The sequence below is a fragment of the Pygoscelis adeliae genome, unplaced genomic scaffold (genome assembly GCF_000699105.1).
Source record: "Pygoscelis adeliae isolate BGI_AS28 unplaced genomic scaffold, ASM69910v1 Scaffold411, whole genome shotgun sequence".
NCBI lineage: Eukaryota > Metazoa > Chordata > Aves > Sphenisciformes > Spheniscidae > Pygoscelis > Pygoscelis adeliae.
The window spans coordinates 173,383-195,226 of record NW_008824111.1 but is presented as its reverse complement, the minus strand read 5'-3'; the positions used below and the strand labels follow the sequence as shown (position 1 = coordinate 195,226).

The following is a 21,844-nucleotide window of genomic DNA, read 5'->3' as shown; positions in this document are numbered from 1 at the left end:
TTTAAAAATTTAAAAATTTTTGAAACTGCAGTTTTCTAATTTCTCATAAGACTCCTTTCACAAGGAAAAAGTGCAACAAAACCACAAGCAAATGTCCTGTAATGCTTCAAGGTAGCTGTGTATGTCATTTTCAACACATGAAATTGAGTCTACCCACCAGTAGTTTAGTGCATTAAAATCAGCATTACATACATCAACCACTGGGCATGAGAGCGCAAAGCTGCACCTATATATGAACTTTGATGATGTATATTCAGAACTGTAAGAAAGCTGATGTAAATGAAGAGGCACTTATGTCCTTTAACTATACCTACTGTAGTTGCAGTCTAACACATAGGTTTAAAGACTACCCATTTGAACTGCTTATTCCTTTCTCAGAAATTTCAGGTCGAAATATTAATCTGATAGCTCTTTATTGTAAAAGATAGGGAAAATAAATATACCATATAGTAATACTTCAATTACTTAAAATGGTTTAATTGAATGACTACTATTCAACTATTTTAAATTAAAGCATTATTTTTATGTAAAGTGTTCCCTTTTTGATCTTGAGGCTTTTGCTTTGTATTTGAGTGATGTTTCCAATTGAGATATACCTCAGCGGTACAGGGTATTTCTGGTAGGCACTGCCTGGCTAAAATACTAAGAGTGGAGACAGACAGACAAAGGGATGTACAGAGGCTCCAGAAAGTCTTTACCTTTCAGCACTTCCCCTTACAGACTGAAGGATTCCTACTTTTTTTTTTTTTTTTTTTTTTTTAGGTTTTCTGTATGAAATAACTTGGTCAAACCAACAGTAAGGTGAAGGAAACAGTTTACATAATATCCCGTATAACTGCCAAAACTATGTTGTAGGTTTACCTGTCTCCATGCCTGTCCCCCGGACAGAGGTCAGCCCTCAGCTGTCGGTATCTTACCTTGAGTGGACCTGGAGGGTACATGGCAGCCCATTGTACCCAGCCAGGCCTCTGGCCCCATTTCCTGCTCCTCCTGACTGGGTTCCCTGATGGCCCTTGGACACAGTTCATCACTAGTCATGCCTGGGACTGTGGACAGACCCTGTTGCCAGCACCCAGCTCTGTCCGCCACACTGAGATCCTGTGGGACTGGACCAGCTGGCAAGGGCACAGCCGGTGCCCACATGGCCTTGTGCTCCCGGTCCCTGAGGGGGCAAGCTGGCCCGCTCTGTGGCCTGGCAGTGAGCCCTGGCCTGCTGCAGTCCTGCACCATGGAGTCTGCCTGCGTCCCTCCTCCTGAGGGCCCTGGGCTCTGATCTCCCAGCAGCCAAACCCCTGCCCAGCCCCAGGCTCTTCAGGGACTTCTCTGTCAGTGTGTGTGTGGGAGCTTCTCAGTGGCAGCCTCAAACACTAACTCCCCCCCACCAGCTGCAGGCCCCTGAGCCATGTCCCTGCCATGACGCTGACCCAGCTCCAAGTCCCCTGTGCCACCTCCCTGTCCCCTGAAACAGCCCACTGACACCCCATGGCGAATAGGTCACTTCACAACCAGTCCTCTCAGAGCCCAGACCTCCGTGAGGCAGGGGGACAGGGAAGGGTGGAGAGGGGGGCACCTGCTGTCAGGGCTCTGAGGGCACCAACAGGCCTTAATGGCCCTGACTGGCATCACCTTGGCCTTCCCCCACCCCCTGCCTACAGGCCCTGGACCTCTGTCTCAGCTCAGCCCTAGGCCTGGGCCCTCAGCCCTGGCCCCAGCAATGCTGTGGGAGTGCCTGTGCCCACTCCTATCCTCAGTCCTGCCTCCTGGATCCCATCCATCTTCAGCTGCAGTTTGTCTCACTACCATGATCAGCATTAGTATCAAAATGTTTGTGTATGGTCCCTACTTCCCTTATTATGACCAGGAGAGTGCTACTGCAGGATAATTCTGCACTGGGAAGTTGCAGAAATAAATACTCTTCAAATGGCTTCACACGTATTTTATAACATCCTGGCTTTTCAAAGTACCACAGCAAAGTGAATGGGGAAATCATGATTCATGGGGTCATCCAGGACAACAATTATATGACACTTTCTCTTTTAGCTTTTAAGAAATGTTTTCAGGATTTGAGATAATTTATTTCACCTGTCTACTAGATAATTCAATATGTGATTTAATTTAATAGGTACTTTATACACATTTCAATTAAGTAAGGAAAGAATGTAATTTGCAGTTGAAAATTGGAATACAGAACCTTAGACAACCAACAATACACAAGTTAGCTTATGTCAGGCAGCTAATAATTCATATCCTTCCACCATGGATTCCCATAAATGTATACACAGCAAAGTTTTCTAGGTAGGAAGCTATTAGGTGACGTTTTATACACTAGCTTTCTAGTATTCTTGTGATAAGCTTATTTCACATTTAGAGAAAAGATACAAAAGAGAAGGAGTTTAAGATACCAGTTATCCTGCTTATAGCACTGATTATTTTAGTGTTTATTAGTTTCATAAGAAAAAGGTGAACAAAGCCATCATGCATAAAGGGATCGATGCCTGTGCTGAAAACATGAGAACCAGACAGCAGCCTTCTAGCAGTCTTTTCTAATGTCTGTATGAAGAGAAGTAATGATATTTGTTAGGATTTGGCAGCCAAATGTTCTTATAAAAGAACACCCAGACAGAAAAGCCAATCTTGACAAACCTTACAGCTGACTGCGGAAGGACTTTCTCACAAATTACAACTCCCATCAACAGATCAGATGTAAATGATGAATGACAATGGACTGGTTCCATTTGGACTTGAGATCTGCTTTCTCAATGACCTTTTAAGTTTATTTTTTGTCTGTACAGGGTTTTTTTTAATTATTTTTCTCTTCATGTGAGAATTCTTTGTCTGACAAGGCAGTGGCAAAATTCCCATTAACTTTACTAGAGCCAGGAATTCACCCCATATGCAGGAAAACACAAAATTCTTTCTTCAAAATGAAGGGACTATAGCACTCATGTGACACACTGTTCACATTGTTATAATGTCCCTTTGAAGTTTAAAAAAAAAAGGGGGGGAGGGGAGATCGCATACACCTGGCTTTTATCTTTGTCATAGCTTCTAGATGGATAAATTATGATAGTTCTCAATATGACATAGGTATGTGACAACTGAAGAGTAGGTGTAAAATGCTTCTTTCATTATGCCAATATGCAACTGTGAAAAGAAACATGACTGGCTGATACCAAATAATATTGCTTAATAAAACTCCACCCCACTAAAGAACAAATGCATTTGTAAAAGCATTTCTAATTCATGTCACTAAAATATCCCCAGAAATACAAAGAATAACTCAAAATGTATTTTTTAGAAGGCAATATGAAAAAAAATCTGCATTCTGTGCATAGTTTTGGTGTTTAAGATTCAAAGTTAACATTTTTATAGTTCATCTATGTCAAACTAATATTTTAAATTAAGTTCATTTTTCCCTATTGACAATTATGAAAGGTGTCATGGAAAAAACCTCCAATTGTATTAATACATTTATTTAGTGAAAACATTGCGACTTCAACAATTTCCGTAACCTATCAGGCTTTCTCCAAGATATTTCTAGGGAAGGAGTCCTCTTCAGATGCAGAAAGCTGAACAGACTGTTTCCCAAGGAAAAAGAGAAATGGAAAAATACAAACAGAAGTAGAGGATCAAAGAAATGCTTGTTAAGGCAGTAAGGACCCTAGCTGTAACTTGAAAGAACAGATAAACATCAGCCTCCTATAAAATTTAATGTACTGCACTCTAGCGTTGTTTGTTGTTGAATTATCTGATTATCTTGATAATCCAGGTTAAAAAAAAAAAGCTGAATCCGTTGTAAAAGAAATCTAAACTGCAAATGGCAGTACTCTCTTCTTTTTCTTCATATGCAGCTGTTCTAGACCATCCACAGAGAAGCAAGACACTAGTAAAACTGCCTAGTTGCTACAAAATAGTTAACGTGGTATGTAGTCTTCCTACATGCTAAAGACCGATCTTCCACTTGCTCACTGCACCAAAAACTGTATCAAATTCACCTGCACTGAGTAGCTCATTCAGTAGCAATTCATTAGCAAACATTTTTAGTATCATGAGTAACACATTACTTCAAAATCTTAGCAGTTAACAGTTCAGACCAGTAAATGGAATACTGGATAGACTAAGACTAAGTCTATGCTCCTCAATGGTGCCATCAGCCATCTGGGACACAGTGCATGTAACCTTTATTCCTTATGCCTCAGTTTCTTTCAATATATTTGTTATACCTCTATTCTGTAAAATATTTTGCGATCTATTAATAAAGTATGCTATGTCAAATGTGTGGTTTCTTAGTTGAAGACTAAAAGTTTTACCTTTACCTTTAGTCACAAATGAGTATTTTCTGGCAGCCTGTGCATACTGTTTTAACTTGCATGTATTGCAAAACAGCTAGGAACCTGAAATATTAACAATTTACTATCATACTTCCATGGTTAAGAAGTCAATATCTGAATATGACTTTGCTCTAAGTGACTACAAATTTCAGCAGGTGGCCAATACTTGTTTGTTTTGAAATGGGTTTAATCTGATCACGTTATATTTGTTGACATTAGAAGTGAAGTATTTTATCTTTAACTCCAAGATCTGATGGTTCAGCTTGAGATTTGAAAATCATCTCCATTTTCCCTGGCTTATCTATTCTACCATCACGAATTTTGCTGGCTAAATTCTGCCCAACTAAAACCATACAATTCAAAAAAGAGATTGGCGAAGTATAGCAGTGAAATTTGGTCCCAAAATCTTCTAATGAAATCTATCACATGAAAGCCTCTCAAAGCAAAGATGCATTTACAATAAATAATTTTAAGAAAACTTTCCAAGGTAGGAGTGTCCTAGACAAGATTATGTAAAGAAGCTCCCTTCTCTTTCCAGTCTGTAACACAAGGTAGTCTGTAAGTAATAGTGTATAAAGCTATTACAGAACACTTGTAATGAGAGATAAGTGGTATAAATCTGGCTTATTAGCAACCAACCAAAATAATTCTACTTAGGCCTACCTCAAGCAGAACTTTTCTTACTGACCAGATGTATTAGTTACAGACTTGCATGGTATTCAAAATGATCTATGGAGAGTCACAAACAGCAGCAATAGCTAGCACTGGTTACAAACAGGTTAATACAAGACCAAATTATGAAACTAGCTAGAAATCTGAGCTTGATGCAGACCACAAAGAAGGTTTTGAAAACCTGTTTATATTTTCCTCCAGCCTATCAAGGTTTCAGCAAAAAATGTTATAGCCCATGGATAGCTACACATATAGCAAAGTATATACAGTTTGCATAGAATTTAGCTAATCAGTTGTATTTCCAGAACATGATTACTTTTTTGCTAGTTTATACATAGGAAAACAGCTTTCATTTGGGAAAACTGAAAATAAATAAAAAGTATAGGTACCATTTTTAAGCAATGCCTAAATTGGAAAATCTACGCTAATACAAGTTTCCATTACACTGCTTTTATATTACAGGGTTAAACCTCCTATATTCGTCTTACATTGAAGACAGCTACGCAAATAGGGTCAGACATTTTATTGCAATTTCACTTTGCAGAATTTCAATCTAAATCATTGTTTTTGTCATTGATTATAATTTATGTAATATAGAGTGTTTAAATACATAAGTTAGTAAAATATTAGACAAGCTATAAGTCAATGTAAAGTTAAAAATGAACTATACGTGGAATGCTATATTGGACAGTCATGTGCTGAAATACTAACATCTATTATAATGAGGTTATTGATGTAGAGTTGACATATGACTTGATTTGCAGATGCCCTACTGACTAACCTTTTGCAACTATATCTCAGTGTAAACCTGTGGTAATTATTGCTGGGTAGGGAGAGTTGGTTTAACGGAACTTATTTCTTTTGATGCATGTTGAATGTGATTGCCCCCTGGAGACTACAGGAGTCCCACATGTGTGAGTTATTACATAAATATTGAGGGGGAGAAAAAAAGGTGTATCACATTAAATTTTTCCTGTTTCCTATTGTTGCAGTTTTGTTTTTTCCAACAGGATCTTTTTCTTCCAGTGCCTTGCCATATATGCCCTTTTTAACTAACAAAGCACTTATTAAAGCACATAGTAGAAATAACTTATTTAATCTAAACATAAAATACTTGTCAATAATTATAGTCCACAGAGTTCTAAATAATTATATTAGACTATACAAATTTAGCTTTGTTTGCAAATCAAGATGTCCAGGTTTTATTCTTGGGTACTGAAGTCAGTGAATTAACATTACTTAGACAACACTGAAAAACATTATGTTTCTGACTTAACTGTAGAAACTGAGAAAGATGAGAAAGTCAGTATTCAGACTTTCTGATATGGGATGCTCTGGAAGTCCTTGTAATAGTGCAAAGGTTGTATTAATAATTATATATAATGTTCTGTAATACAGTGTACTTGCTTAAAAAAACAAAAGTAATAAATTGGAATAGTTCTAAGAATAAAATTAATGTTATTTTATACATACTCATATAATGTAATACTCTAGACAAAAGAAAGGACATGACAACTACATACAACAGCTGTAGTAATAATGTTTTACCCACTGAACTTTTTTTTTATATTATAGCTGGTTAGAAGACAGAACACTGATTCACTTCTGTCAGCCTACCAATTATGACAAAGGAAAAAAGATTTAAGAGACTGTGAGTCTAGTAGAAACTGACCTTCAAGTGAGATTTTCACAGATTGCCTATAGGGACATTTTATAACAAGAGTAGTTTTGGCTTCTGGGGATTACACTGCACAATGCAAACAAATGTCAAATTAAATCCCCAAAGAAAAAAAACACTTCTGGTATTGATCCTCAGACCTACCAATCAACCTTCCTGCCCTTTGTAGACTCTCAAATACTTTTCTTCATCTGAAACCTTTTAGAAATATTTTCTTCAACATAATCTTGAACGACTGGCTGAAGTTCAACACACGTTTCAGCAACACATATGGAATTTATCCACAACTTATGGAACTTCCACAGGCCAAGGAAGGAAAATTCCTAAATGTCCATCCATGTTTACAATCTGAATTTATATTTATATTAGATTAGAAATCTGAAGATAAGTACATTAGCTGTGTCTTCAATAGTCTTACGTGTGTTTGAATTGATTAGTCTGATTTTTGTAAGTATGCACTTCTAATCTGGTAATCATTTTTTAATACATTGCACTACATCACCACAGGCTTATTTATTTTTGCTATTACCCACTGCCTGAGTCTCTGCTCAAAGATTTTTTTATAGATTGGTTATCAATGCATCACAGAAAAGATAGTTTTGGTAAGTCCTACTTTTTCAAAATGTCTATTAAAAATTTATGTTCAGCTACATGAAAATGACTGCTTTAAGAAAATGCAATTCCTGCCTTTTTCCTAGATATTCACAAGAGAAAAAAGTTCCCTGAACTGTGTGAAATTTATAATAAGCTATACATTTTGCTGAAGGCTGGACATTTTTGGGGTTGTAGTTATTAGCTACACTCTATCTTGGCAAAATCCAGCTATAATTAGAGAAGCAGAGAAATGCCAAAGGAAGTACCCATGGACATATCACTAATGCACACAATTGTGTAATCTACTGTGCCAGGTTATCTCCATTTGCTAGTACATAACTCTTGCTTTATAAGGGTAAAACTATATGATATGTACATGAACACTAATTTTCTTACAGGTGGACCAAACTTCAGCTTAACCACTCAAAGATGAAACTTTGCAGTCCCCAAGGAACCTATAGTTTGAAAACAGAAGCATATAAGAACATATTTTAGTTTTCAAGCAATAAATTGAAGAGAATTCTGTAGATGCATTACACAAAACTAGCATAAAATATTGACTTTTATATTTCTTCATATGTTAGCTCATTAACGTAATAGACTATACATGGAGAACTTAGCCAAAAATTCAAAAAATTGCTCACTTGCACTTGGAATCAGTTCACTTGTTAAAAAGTATTTGCAACAGTTTGAACAAATGTATCCAGTTGAAAAAATTACAATTTAGTGTGAAACTTTGGAAATAAGCTTGTTGTTGAAGATATTTCTGCATGGGCTACGATATTAAATAGGACATCTACAACACAAGACCATCACAGTCTTCGATCTTAAATGTCAGGAGCATCATTAAGCTTCTGCTTTAATTGTAGAAAAATTCTGGTAAAATAAGTTTTTGACTCACTACAACCATAATAAAAATAAGTTTCTATTCTGTATTTTCCACAAACAAGTCCATGGGAGCTTTAAAGGGAGAACTTCATTCTAGCTGTAGCTTACCCCATCTTCCGAATTTGTCACTGAACTGGTTCCAAAACTTTATGACTCTTTATTAACTTACACAAAAACTGTAGGACTTGTTGCAGCTGACTCTTACACAGACTTGCAAAAAACCCAGCTTTTGTTTCAAAATATTTGTATCTGATAGCAGAAATCTTAGCAAGAGGCAAGATCTTCACAAGCATTGCAGGCCATATTTTATCCTTTCTCTTGCCTCTGTACGTATTTCCACAAGCCTATCTCCATCATATCTCATCTGTGTGTTCTAATTGCTCATAATATTGAGAAAGGAAAATCAAGAGCAGTCACCTGTTTCCCCTTATCCTCTGCCCACAACTGAATGAGAAGTAGGGAGCAGTTCTACTCATCAGAGCTAGACCACAATGTGCGTTTCACGCATGCGCACTGTGGAAATCAGAGAGGAATGGTGTAAAAGGCAAAATCCCAATCTTACCTCCATCTTCCCCACAAAATATCCAGCCTTCTGAAGACAGAAACACACAGAATCTCCTAAACGCTCGGAATTATTAAAGCCTTCCAGAGAGGTATTGGTCCACCTTTGGATGCATGCTTAAACTAGAATTCACTTTTAATAAAATGTAATAATTATGATTTTAACCTCTTAAAAGGTTGAGTTTTCTCAATACATACGTATTTCAGCATTAATAAATATAAAGCTGTGTGTTTATGCCATGAATTCTCTCCTGTCTTATGTCAGCTACGTACACTAATGCCTGTCTGCATAACAGTCACAACTGTTTCCTCTGCCTCTGAACCGATTACACTGCTCTGTTCATTTTTATTTGCAAGACTTCATCTCATTCCCTAGCTTCCTCTTTTTATTCATATGATAGTTTCAAAGTCTTTGACACAATGCAGTAGGAAACACACTGCATTAAGAGAAAAATCATAATAAATTAATGTCAGGTATACCACTTGTTTAGGCCATGCTCCTATTTTATTTTAAAAGACACAGACATAACATATGGCAACATGCTATGTCTTCAGCATATTTCTAGAACTATTATGGAGATGAAAATTATATGCTGAAGCACCGAGTGAAAAATAAAGAAACAATTCCAAGGTTAAGGATTCATGCTGACTAGCTGTGAAATCTCTTGGGAACTATTTCTAGTGAGATACCACAGATTTTCACATGGCAAGAATCAGACAGCAGCGATATTAACTACCCAGTTTTTCTCTCTCTTTTGATAGGACTTTCTCCTGATCATATTTTATTCATTACCTAAGACTAAATTTCCAGCCAGTATGAAACTATTGAAAAACTAGAATTCTTGCCTTGCCTCAGTATGTTCAGTGACAAACCAAGGCTGACATGCTGGACTCTTTAAAAAGGTAGATATTTACACCTGGAAAATGTACATGTGTACACAACCTGTTACACGGTACTTCAGGCTCAGAGCATTGATAAAGCTGCCTATTTGGTATTTGAAATCAGTGAGAACTACACATTGTCTCACTCAAAACCAATTTTTTTAGTGAAATATCTCTTTTCAGCATGTGGATTTCCACCCAAAGAAAATCCAAGCTACCTAAAAGAGAACTGTGACAAACAACCCAAGCATTTAAAACATTAGGAGAGTCAAAAACTTTTCCAGCAGATAAACCAGAAGAAAAGGCGGAAACACACAGAAGCTGTGTGGATCAGAGCAGAATAGGGTATTAAACTTTTTAGCTTTGTTTTCAGGCTCATCCCTGCACCTCTTTTGTGACATGTATGCGTCAGACAGTTTGCATAAAGTTTCCACAGAGCGATGTTTCTGGACTTAGTACAGATATGATTCCATAAGGTTCAATTCACTTATTAAATTAATACTTTACATTTATGAAAAGTATAATCAGACAAAAATGTACATTTAATTTTCTTTGAGACTGTGTGATGAGACATATGGGAATATTATTACATGCACATTCTTATTGTTTACTCTAGAGAAAAGAAAGGACTTTCTTGCTGTTGTTACAGCAGGTTTGAAAATCAGAATCAAAACCAAACCCACTCAAATTCTCAATGTTATGCAAATGTTTTCTTTCCCAATTCAATTGAGGTAACAGTGTTACTGGAACAAACATGTTCCATACAAGAATCAAGAAAAACACATCTCAGGAAATAAATGTCTCACATCTATAATGTTTCAAGATCCTGCAAAGAGATTTGAGGAATTATGCACAACTGTATGACATGATACTTGTATATTTCTTAGCTCAGCATTTCTCAGAAAGGCTTATCTTTTTAAGACAGTCAAAAAAGAGAGAAAAATGAAGGCATGTTAGATACACCATTCTCAAAAAATTTCATGATAAAGTGTTCAAGGGCCAGCTCTCCTGCTGTGATGCTTTATGTTATATATGACCATCACGTTTGGCAAGTTTTGCACAGGTCTGCCCTTGATTTGTGGAAGGAAAAAGCAGAAAACCTCACAACTATTCTTCATTCCCAAGAATTAATCTGAAGTCTGGCTCCCTGATGTTTCCAATTTTACAGTGATCCAAATAACCCCCCGAAACCACACCTGAAGCATCATTCACAATTATAGCTGATAGCTGAGGGAGACCAAAGCGAATTCCCTTCCCAGGCATCCCAGGGCACTCTCCATCACAGCGGTGGCCCTGGAGTGCTGTGAGATGGGGCCTTCAGAGACTCAAACTTGACCTGCAAGTGCTGATGCTAGGACATGAACCAGCTTTGAGAGGCTTTTATCTGAAAAGATAGTGAAAAGTGTCACGAATACACATGATGCTACAAGCCTCAGGAACTATTACATACTATTGAAGCTTCAAAGAAACTACAGATTTCTGAACTTCTTCAATCCTACCAGAAAGCAAATGGACAGCTGAATGGGTAGAGCTTCAGCCCCTACTTGAGCTGTACAAAATGGATGGCACTTCAGCTGATTGCTTCAATTTACCCTGAATGACTCCCTGAATGGTCCACGAACAATTATACTAGCTTTCTTGTTACATCTTTTCCAGTACTTCTGCAAAAGGGATTGAGACTTGGCTGGACTAAATGTAATTTGACTAGTCTAATTGCTCTTCAGTTCTCAGCTGAGCTTATCACAGCTAGCTGACAGCCAGCTTATCACAGCTAGCCAGCAAATACAATCATTACATCAGGCCAGAGAATTTTAGGATATACTTTACCCTAACAGCTCAATACATCATTCACAAATGTAACAAGTACACTACAGACACAAGCACTATGTGTTATAAATGCCTATAAACATAGGGTGTTTCTACTAAACATAATAGAAGGTATTATAAACAGTAACAAGAAAAGGTGGTCAGATCCCTATGGTATACTAAGATGTCAATTCAATATTTATTGAAATACCAATTAATTTTATTTTTAATTAGCAGATGCATAGTACTCCCAGAAACTTGTTTTTCAAAGTGTATCATATATCCCACATCATGTGTCTCCCCACAAATCCTGCCTCACTTAAATCCTTAGATCACTGCTGTTACAATATTTTATTAACTCTATACATTATTTATAAACTGAAATTCAATATCAAGAGTGATCAAGTATTCTACTCTGTCAGATTATTCATTTAGTCAACTCTTATATCCCAATATGAATTGTGTATATGTTCACATCACCAGAAGAACTTCAGTTTATATTTTGCTTCCTGGAGAAAGTATTGTAACATTGGGTTGGTAGGAAAGAAAATAAATTTACCTATTACATACTGCATTATATATATCCTTTTGAACACATGCATAAATAAGTTCAAATCTAGAACACTCACACATGTAGCTGCATACTCAGACCTGTGGAAAGCAGGTGCATTCCATCCCTGCACCTAGGCATTTGTGGCTAAATATTACAGGAGTAAACATTTATCTTATGCCAAATACATTAAATAGTTTTATGTGACCAGGAACAAAAGCCTCAAATCAAAATCACCCTGAAATGACAAGCCATTCAGGCCAATCAAAATCATAACTGCATCCACCAGTGCTCTTGATCAAATTTTTTAAAAGGAAAACTTGCATTTTAAGAGATACTTGCTCTTTAAACAACTCCATGAAGGAGGAGGGGGTTTTTTTAAACAACTCTTATGAAAAAATTTCCTTTGTATACCAAGGCTAATTGACTGTAGCTTTAGAGTTTGTTCAGCTTTTTAACCAATCAACCACCTACTTACCAGATTCATATGAGAACATGACTTGATGCTCTCACCTAATATTTGTAATTACCTTACACATATAAAACAAATAAACCATAACAGTGAAAAACTTTAAATCAAAATACTCTCCTATCAGCAGAATAAATGCACACAAGAGTCATGTTACCTTCACTACTCAATGTCAAACTATTTGCTTTACTTGCAAGGTTCACTATGGCGTTTACGTAGAACAACTAAAAGCTCCCTGAATCTTGCAATGATAGGGAAACCTCAAGGTCCCAATATGTGAGGCAGGGACACATTTCCATTAGATTTATAAGTAGTATCATGAGCTTTTACTGGAACAATGAATTTTGTGATTCGTTTTCTAAAGCAAACCCTAAGGAACTTCCACAGAGAATAACAATTCCTTCACCTCACAAGAAGAACAGAAAAAAAAGCCCCGGATACCACCACTACCCCATCTTCCTTAATCTTATGAAAGAAGCAATCATACAAGGACACATGTTATCAAGCCCATTTTGGAAAGGGTCCCTTGAAGGTATCTGTCTCCGGTATGTGCTAGACCAAAGCAACTCCATCTTAATTTGCTGGGGAAGAAAAAAGCTGCCAAAAGTTCGTCAAGTTTGGCAGCTTTTCTCCATCCCTCTTCATTCAATTTGTTTCCTTAGAGATTTACTTGAACATATCATAGTGCTGTAGAGTCAAACCTCTATTTGCAACTGCACACCTCCAAGTATTTATGGCTCAATCTATAAAGTCAAACAAGCCTTTTTCATTCAGGTGGATTTGCCTCCTCCATGATCCATGCAGTGACAGCCAGTCTAATTCACTAAAGAAGCAAACTGCAAAGAGAGCACACATCCAGCCCTGCATGAACACAATGGTCAACATTAAGAAAGGCATGGGAAGAAATAAGCCAAGGAAATGAGGAAATGTCTTAGACATAAGAAATATAACAACTAGTTATGGTAGCAAACTGTTGAAAGCAGCAGTTTTGCTGCTTATGCCAGAGAAGGCAGGATTAGCTGTTCCAGCATGCCAGCAGTGCAGACAACCACTACTCACTTCCTCCTGCTGTTCTTGCAGCTACTGGAGGAAGAGTTGGGAATGCAAAGCATCTACTGATAGGCAGAAGCAGCTGGGATCCTCTCTTTTTCACTTTCTCAGCAGCTCAGCAAGTGTAGGATGGGCCACAACACATACACACATACGTTGCTGAAAGTAACGTGTTGAAGTACACAATATTAAAATATTAACATTTTAAGGCATAGTAACTGAGAAATAACAGAAATAGTTAACTGGTCTTCATAAACTGTTCTTAGTGTGTAAATGCTTTATAGCAAGCAAACGGAACAGAAGAGCTATACACCAGACAAGGACTTTTCTTTCTAAATTCAGGCTATTCAGCCACGCTGCTTCCATTTGGTCGACCCATTCTCATCACATGACTTGAAAGCTCCAAGTATAGCAGTTACGTCAAAGACCCTTGGAATGACTTCTGTTCTCTAGTGATCACACCACTCTGACAGATTTCCAGAATAATACTGAAAAAATAAAGCTCTAATATATTCTTTTTACTGCACCACATTAATTACAAGTAGCTGCTCAACACTGAAATTTAATTTTGATATATCATATTGTCAGACCAAATAATTCACAAGGTTTTCTTACTGTATGACGTGCAGTAAAATGCATGGTGATGCAATCAGTATGTAATGAGCAAGGTTATAAAGTATACATAACGCTACACAGATGCATAAATAATGTATCACTTCCTGAACTTGGTTCTGACATACAGTTTCACCAACACAAGCCTGAAGAGAGTTATGGTGTTAATTTCTCCATTTTGCATATAGGCACACATGAGAAATACAGTACCGTATGAAGCATGTGAGGGTCAAATTCCACCTATTAGAAATTTTCCAGAAACCCATCATATTAACCAGATCAAGGCAAAATTGATATTTTGCATTGTAAATTAGACTTGCCTATAAACACTGGGTATGGAGACATCAATGTTGTTGACAGAAATCAGTACTTCTCTTCATAGTTTTTCATGGTCAGATCTCAGAGAATAATTTTTAAGTCAAGCATCAAACTTGTTTTGTGCTCTTTAATAAAAATTCCCTAGTATGTAATGTATCATTTAACCAGATCAGGTAACTATCTTTCAAATCTCAATGCCCGAACTCAATAACTTACAAACTGTAGAAATTCCCCTAGAATAACGTTCAAAGTCTATCTTAAATAAAAAAGATATAGCAGAACCTTTTCTTTCCAACTGTAAGAAAAGTTGTTGATGTAGTAACTGTGCAGTAGTGATTATAAGAGTTCTGTCAAAGCAGACAGCTATAGCTGTCTCCAGTGCTCCTCTGTGTTACGTCTAAGTACATAAGATAAAAATGATCTTCGGTGAGGATTCTAAATTCACCATTACCCTGTTAGACAATCTATCCTCACCCTTTTAACCCACTACATATGCATGTACAGAGAGTTAATAAGAACACATCACACTCACTAAATGATCTGAGTATGCAACCAGATGATGATATCCCTGCTGATACAGAATTGCACTCCCAGACAGTGGAATTTAATGTGAAGAGCTACATCTAGAAACATAGAACAGGAAGGGGCTCATGGGTCTCAAATGTTGTTGGCATTCAATCTCCACACTGGAAAATATGGCAGAATTTCTGCTATACAGTTGAATGCTCTCGAAAAACTAAGTTGTATTTCACAGAGCTAATCACCCGAATATGTAAATGTCTGCCCAGTAAAAATAAAAAATAAAAATCACAGCACACTACTATTTGATATTCATACATGCTGAACATTCATAACCACACTATATAACCTCACTATGGCTTGTGGATATAATGCTGTGAATAGTACAGAAATAGAATACAGAAAGGATAATTATCCTTCTATTTTCTGACTCTCCTGAAAACAAGCTATAATGACTTACTTGCTTTCAAATAAGTAAAATACAGTCTTTGTGAGAAGAGGACTTCAAATTCTATTGTTTTTTCCTCACCCTAAATATTAAATATTTCATGGGTACAAATTAAGTCAGTAGTGCATCTTCTGGTAGGAAAGGAGAGAGCCATCAGCTCTTTGTGGGAAGAGATTCATTATACATCCTGGAAGACACACAGTGAAACAGAAGTGTACTCTCTTTGATGGTTTTAAAACACAATTGAAAAATAAACTCACTTGTAAATGTTGGGAGTTGTCAGTCATATTGTCCTCTCGTCTACGAACTTCTTCCAACAACTGTGCATTCTTCTTTTTCTCCATTTGCTGATTGTGCTTCAGATTGGCAACCTTCTTGTTTTGGTCCTTCATATGTCTAAGAATTGTATAAACATATGCATTAGTGACTGCAATCGCTTCTTTTTCTCTATAAATTAACTTACGACTATGACACAGGACATCGATTCTACAACAGATACAAGTATTCCAAGTATCAGATGTAAACAATAAAACTTCATCTTGTTTCCAAGCTGGCGTATCAAAATGGCTTTAATACCATCAGATTATACAATGGTAAAGCAATTATTCAGGCCTACAACATTTTTTGCTTTTTTATCATCTGCTCACAAATACTCATACATGTTCTAAGCACTGTGCATAAAAATTGTATTTGTAACAGAGAGAGATTATCCAACAATCCTTACACACTCAGTGAGTTCAGGAGCAATTTTAATGGGTGCTTTAAGTAGCATTAATTTCAAAGGAAGCAGAAGGTGAAGGTGATGACTAATATATGTTGTGAACTTCTATTTTTGAAAACCTGGACTATAAATACAACATTTCTGAGGATTAAAGTGTGATTGGGTAGAAGGTCAGGTCATAAATATGCTATGAAGAATAAAGGAAGCCTTTACAAATAGCTTTGTACATAACAAAAACATTACATTTCTATCCTTTTTAATAATGAAACTTCTTTCTACAAAAGATTATCAACAAATAAATTTATGAGCAACTTCTAATGAAAATGAAACAACCTTTACCACCGTTATATATTTTCTTTTGTTAAGACTGTACTCAAGTAAAAAAAAAAAAAAAGTTTTTAAATTGTTTCAATGTTTAATTATCTTTTGCTGTGGATCTTATTCATTAAGATATCAGAAGCTTTCCTGATTCTGATACTTAGCATACATCCTTTTAAGAAAGAAGGCAAGCTAATTTTGCCTGGCAGGCACTGAAAAAATATCCTTCCAGTAATGCTTTCTACCTGCTTGGATTCTTAGATATTATTTTCCCGACTTTCTTTGACTTTGAGGAATTTGCTCCCTTTTATCTATATAAAAATAAAGTCATGTGCAAATTCCTAATGAGATCTACTCACTAATCCTATTTTGGCAAATGAAGAGAATATTATTCAATGCCCAAAAGGATCACCGAAAAATGTCTCTGTTGCTTCCACATGAGAACTTTCAGCGAAAGAAAAAAGTTATAGAATACATTTCTTGCACTGATTTTATTTTGTCATTTTATATTTACTTCTATCACTGGTTTCTTTGTCCTACCACTGTTTTTTTCACTACTTAACTACTGAAGAACTAACAATGAATCTCTAATCAATAAATGTTGCCATGGTATTAAAAATTCTTAGAAGACACTTCATATACAAGTTTGTAGGCACAGTACATAACAGAAAAGCTGATGTATTATTACTAAAAAAGTAACTTCAACTTGCCTAGAAAACTAAAAGTGGGTAAAACTAATTCAAATAAAAATCTTTGCTTTTTAAAAGAATCTACATCAAGCTCACAGATAATTTTTTAAAAAGACAAGTATGAATTCCTCTATTTGAAAAACAGATTTATCCCATAGTTGTGTTCCAGTGTTTGCATTAGCCTGTTAAGGCACAAAAAGATAGATTAGCCTAACTGGTTGTCTGTTTACAGCATTTGTCTTTTGTACTCAAGTTTTTACTGTTAGAAATAAAATTGAAGACTCTACATACCATAAAGCTAAAAGAATCCCCAACAAGACATTGTTACCAGAAAATAGACCAATTTCAGAAAAAAAAAAAAATCAAAAGCCATCCTTTTTAAATTTATTTCTTTTTAGTACAATCATTTTTATATTACACAAAACACTGACTGGAAGATGAACAGCTGAGCTTCTCCAGGTTGAACCAAGTCTAGTCAGGACCTAGCATTTTGCAGTGCTAGAGACTTTGAGACCTTAGCCTGTACCTTCCTTAAATATTCTCAAATATTTTTTATAGTTCCCAGATATAGTTCTAATAAACTATACACCTAAGGCTCTCTCTCCTTTAGACATACCTTTAACAAAATGACAAGACTCCTAAGAAACAACACCTTTTTCTCAGCTCAAAGAGACCACCAGTACAGCACTACAGCTGTCTCTTGGTAGATTTCTGGCATCATGTTTAAATCCTCAAATTAAGTTCACCTGAGAACAAAAAAAAATACACTACACGATGGTCAGAAGAAACCTGCCTACATGAGACCTTCCTTAATGGGCCTGGGAGTATAGCATAAATCAGCAGTATCTTATTATAGAATTTTAAGAAAGGTTAATTTTCTGAAAAACAACACTCTGCCACAGCTAACCAATAAGAACCAAGCAACATGACAGTGCTAAAAAGAGCAGGGATAGTTCTGTCAAAGTGACACTGACAGATTAATAAAAAACCAACCAAAAATTGCACGTTCCAGTTTGAACTTGTTTCTAGGTCTTAAAGAATATAATGGGTTTAGCTATTGAGTTGTCTATTTTTTACTAAAGTTCTCAAGAATTTTAGAGTAATGCCCTTTGTCTTTCTAAATCAAGTATTCAAATATACGTTAGATGCTCTGTGCAACTCCAGGTGAAAATCACTTCTCTTTCATGGGTCCATGCTGCATAATTGTAAGCGTAGACCTAATCAGCATAAAACCAAAATGAATATTAGAAAAAATTACTTTCAGAACTTCATATATAAAAGTGCTATTTGGCAGAAATTTTGGTGGTGTAATATGACTTTGTGCTGTTAAAATATAAAATGGTTTCCAATCTAATGCTGAGTAAATGATAAATTGATTTATATTTAACCTCTGTAAGAAGTTCAATTTTATGCCAATGCTAACTGCTTCTTTCATCACCATTCCCTCTCACAACTTCCCATTTCAGTTTCTGTCTAATGCCACACTGAAAAGTAGAACATGGCAAAGCTGCAAAGGAAAACATCTGGTGTCTGTGATATGCAAAATCTTGAAGAGAAGGAAATAAAAGAAAGCTGTGTCGTAGCCGCTCTTTCTTCCACAAATGACTACATGCCTATGGAAATGAAAAGAAAATGCTACAGTTAAAAAGCCTAGCTGAGTAGTTTTCTTTTAGGCCTGCATTAAAGGTACAGGAGGAGTTCAACAGAGGAAATAAATACAAGAACACATTCCCCACCAATTTTTTTTTTTTCCCCCCCTAACAGCAAATATATCAAATATAATCCTTGATCCAGTATCTTTTTTGAGTATGCTTGCTCTGGTATTTTTTCACATGGCTCTGTTTCTAAAATGCTTTTGAATAAAATAGAAGATTAGGATAAGTAAAAATTATGCATGAGAAATAGAAAAATATTTGGGAACATTATACAATCAGCACAAAATATCATATGCCATTACCATATAGGATCTAAAATATCCACATAGCTTACTAGTAGCTATGCTGATACGCATAGTTGAGTCTACATTATTCTTTATCATGAGGAATTAGTTTCATGTGTTCTGCTACACTGTTTCAATTTAAAGCTATAAGACCACAAAATTCATTAGACAGAATAAAATAAACAAAACATTACTGTTCAAGATATATGTCCTCAAAATCTGAAATGTATGCTGCAGGGGTCTGGGCAATAGAAGTGATCTTACCATCACACATTAATCATATTCTGGTACTAAAATATATGCAAAAGTATTCTTTGTTTGATAGTGTAACTGCCCCAAAGCAGTAAGATGCAATCCACAGCTTTCTGATTTTCCACGTTGTTATAGTTCATTTCAAAGCTGGGTATCTATTATCTTATAGTGAGCTAAATTCTTTAACCACTGAAATAGGCATTACAGTCATCTCAAACTAGTTATTATAGTATACTATGCTGTTTGTAATTTTACAAACTTTGTATAACCGGAAAACCTGTCTTCAAACTAGTTCTAAAGCACCCAAGCCCAGAGCACACTGAAGTGGTGCCAACACCACATTTGGCTTAAAGAAATCATGTTCTGAGCTAATAACATTTAAGAAGGAAAAAAGCAGTCTAAAAAGCAGCATAGATGACTAACTTTACAAAGATGCTCAATCTTGGCCAAACATTAAAATGGCTGGGTAATGACACTTTTTCAGATATCATTTAAATTTCTGATTGTGTTCCTATGGTTATAGCCAGTCAGCAATTGTCATAAAACATCTAGCAGCTTCATCTATGGACAAAAAAAAGAATTCAAAGTGGAGTTAAACAAGGGAAGGGGGGAAGGGAAGGGAAAGGAAGGGAAGGGAAGGGCAGGGAAGGGAAGGGAAAGGAAGGGAAGGGAAGGGCAGGGAAGGGAAGGGAAAGGAAGGGAAGGGAAGGGCAGGGAAGGGAAGGGAAGGGAAGGGCAGGGAAGGGAAGGGAAGGGCAGGGAAGGGAAGGGAAGGGCAGGGAAGGGAAGGGAAGGGCAGGGAAGGGAAGGGAAGGGCAGGGAAGGGAAGGGAAAGGAAGGGAAGGGAAGGGCAGGGAAGGGAAGGGAAGGGCAGGGAAGGGAAGGGAAGGGAAGGGAAGGTTCTCTTCCGTAGTTAGAAACTGAAGGACTTCACGGGCATCTTCCAACTCATTTGATCATTCAATATAGAGAAGCAGTATCCAGCAAACACCCATGCCACATAAATACTAGATGACAATGATATCAGAAGTTAATAAAGAAGAGATGAAGAACATTACATATAAAAAAAAAAAAAATTCTAAATAAAATTTGATTCTTCTAGTACATTAGACAGTCTTTCATTCCTAATGAAGAGAAAAAGATTATATAAAGTAACATACTTCTCTAGAAACTACCTTACTGTACATTAACCTTTCCGTTTATGAATTTTTTAAACCTAGATCAAACCACTGCTGTGAACTGTAAATACACACTAGACGGCAGCTATGCTACTCCAGTAAAAATCAGCCCGTCATAATTCCCCATTCCTCTTCCTTAATCTTCCTAATCTGAGACAATTTTCAATAATCTTTCTCAACAGAATGCTCCACAGCCATTAATTTCCACCTCAACTGGGCACTAGACTTAAAATCAGGCATCTAAACCACAGCAATGCCTACATCTGTTTTCCTCAGCATCCAACAACTTTTTCAGAAAAATGGCCTTGGACCACCAACACAGGAATCAATAGACTGTAGCAGCTCAGATTTCTGATACTGCTGAAGAACCATCTAAACTGTGACTACTAAATGTTTAGGTACACTTAGAATATCATAGATCCAAACAAGACAGGTGAAGGGAAAAGACAAAAAATTCTTATACAGCCCTATAGCTTTGTCTCCTATGAAGTCCAGACCAAAGAACCTAGAGGCCCTTAATCTTGCTGTGCAAACAGCAAGATGCCCTTACATCAATCACACTAGCCGTTCTTTCTATTTAGTTTCTTAATTGAAATGTCTTTGTAAGAAATAGACATCAGTGTCATGGAGACCCAGACCCTAGATCAGCAGAAAGACAAATATCAAAACAGTAGTAGCACTTAGTTCTTGCTAGTATGAATATCACTAATTGTAATGACTGCGTTTAACCATGTTTGTTTGTGGTTTTTTCTTGTTCTTCTGGAATAGCATACAAATTGATCTTGTAGTTCTAACTACAGCACATTTAATTCCTTCAGTTCAACTTTTAAAGACAAATATTAACATTTAGTTTCTGCATATATGTGAGTATCTTTCAGATTTCATTTTACAGTAGTGTGTAACTGTCGTCTAAACTCCAATGTTTTCATCTCTGATAGCTATAGAAAATCACACTATTTCATTAAATTCCTAGCTTTAATTAGCCACCTGGGTACCTAGGCCAAAAAGTTGGTAATGTCAGCCAAAAATAAGTGTTACATGCTTAGTATAGCCTTTACTCTATTTCATAAAGATTTTTTTTTCCCCTCAAAGCATCAAAAAAATGCAGACATTTACAATACTCCCAAGAGCAAAATCTGTAACATTTTCTAAAGGAATATGTCTCTGTAATAATTTTCATCACATTAAACAGCATTACAATGGGACCACCTGTCCGAAAGTCAATCAAAAAATTCTCCAGTATGCTAGGAACCTGTACTCCTCAACAAATAAAAAAAAAAAAAGAGTGCAATAAAATTACCAAAGAATGTTTTCAGGAAAATAAAAATATTTTATGAAATACAACAATATAGTCAAAACAAGTAATTTC

At 36.2% G+C, this 21,844-nt stretch overlaps 1 protein-coding gene across 1 annotated transcript in view; it reads right to left on the bottom strand.

Annotated features, from left to right (window-relative positions):
- Positions 1 to 21,844, bottom strand: part of LOC103925497 (ERC protein 2) — a 280,258-nt gene that overhangs the window by 130,474 nt on the left and 127,940 nt on the right. Inside the window, exon 11 of the mRNA XM_009334228.1 lies at positions 15,639 to 15,774. Within this exon, the coding sequence (XP_009332503.1) occupies positions 15,639 to 15,774 (136 nt within the window). The remainder of the gene's footprint in view (positions 1 to 15,638; positions 15,775 to 21,844) is intronic.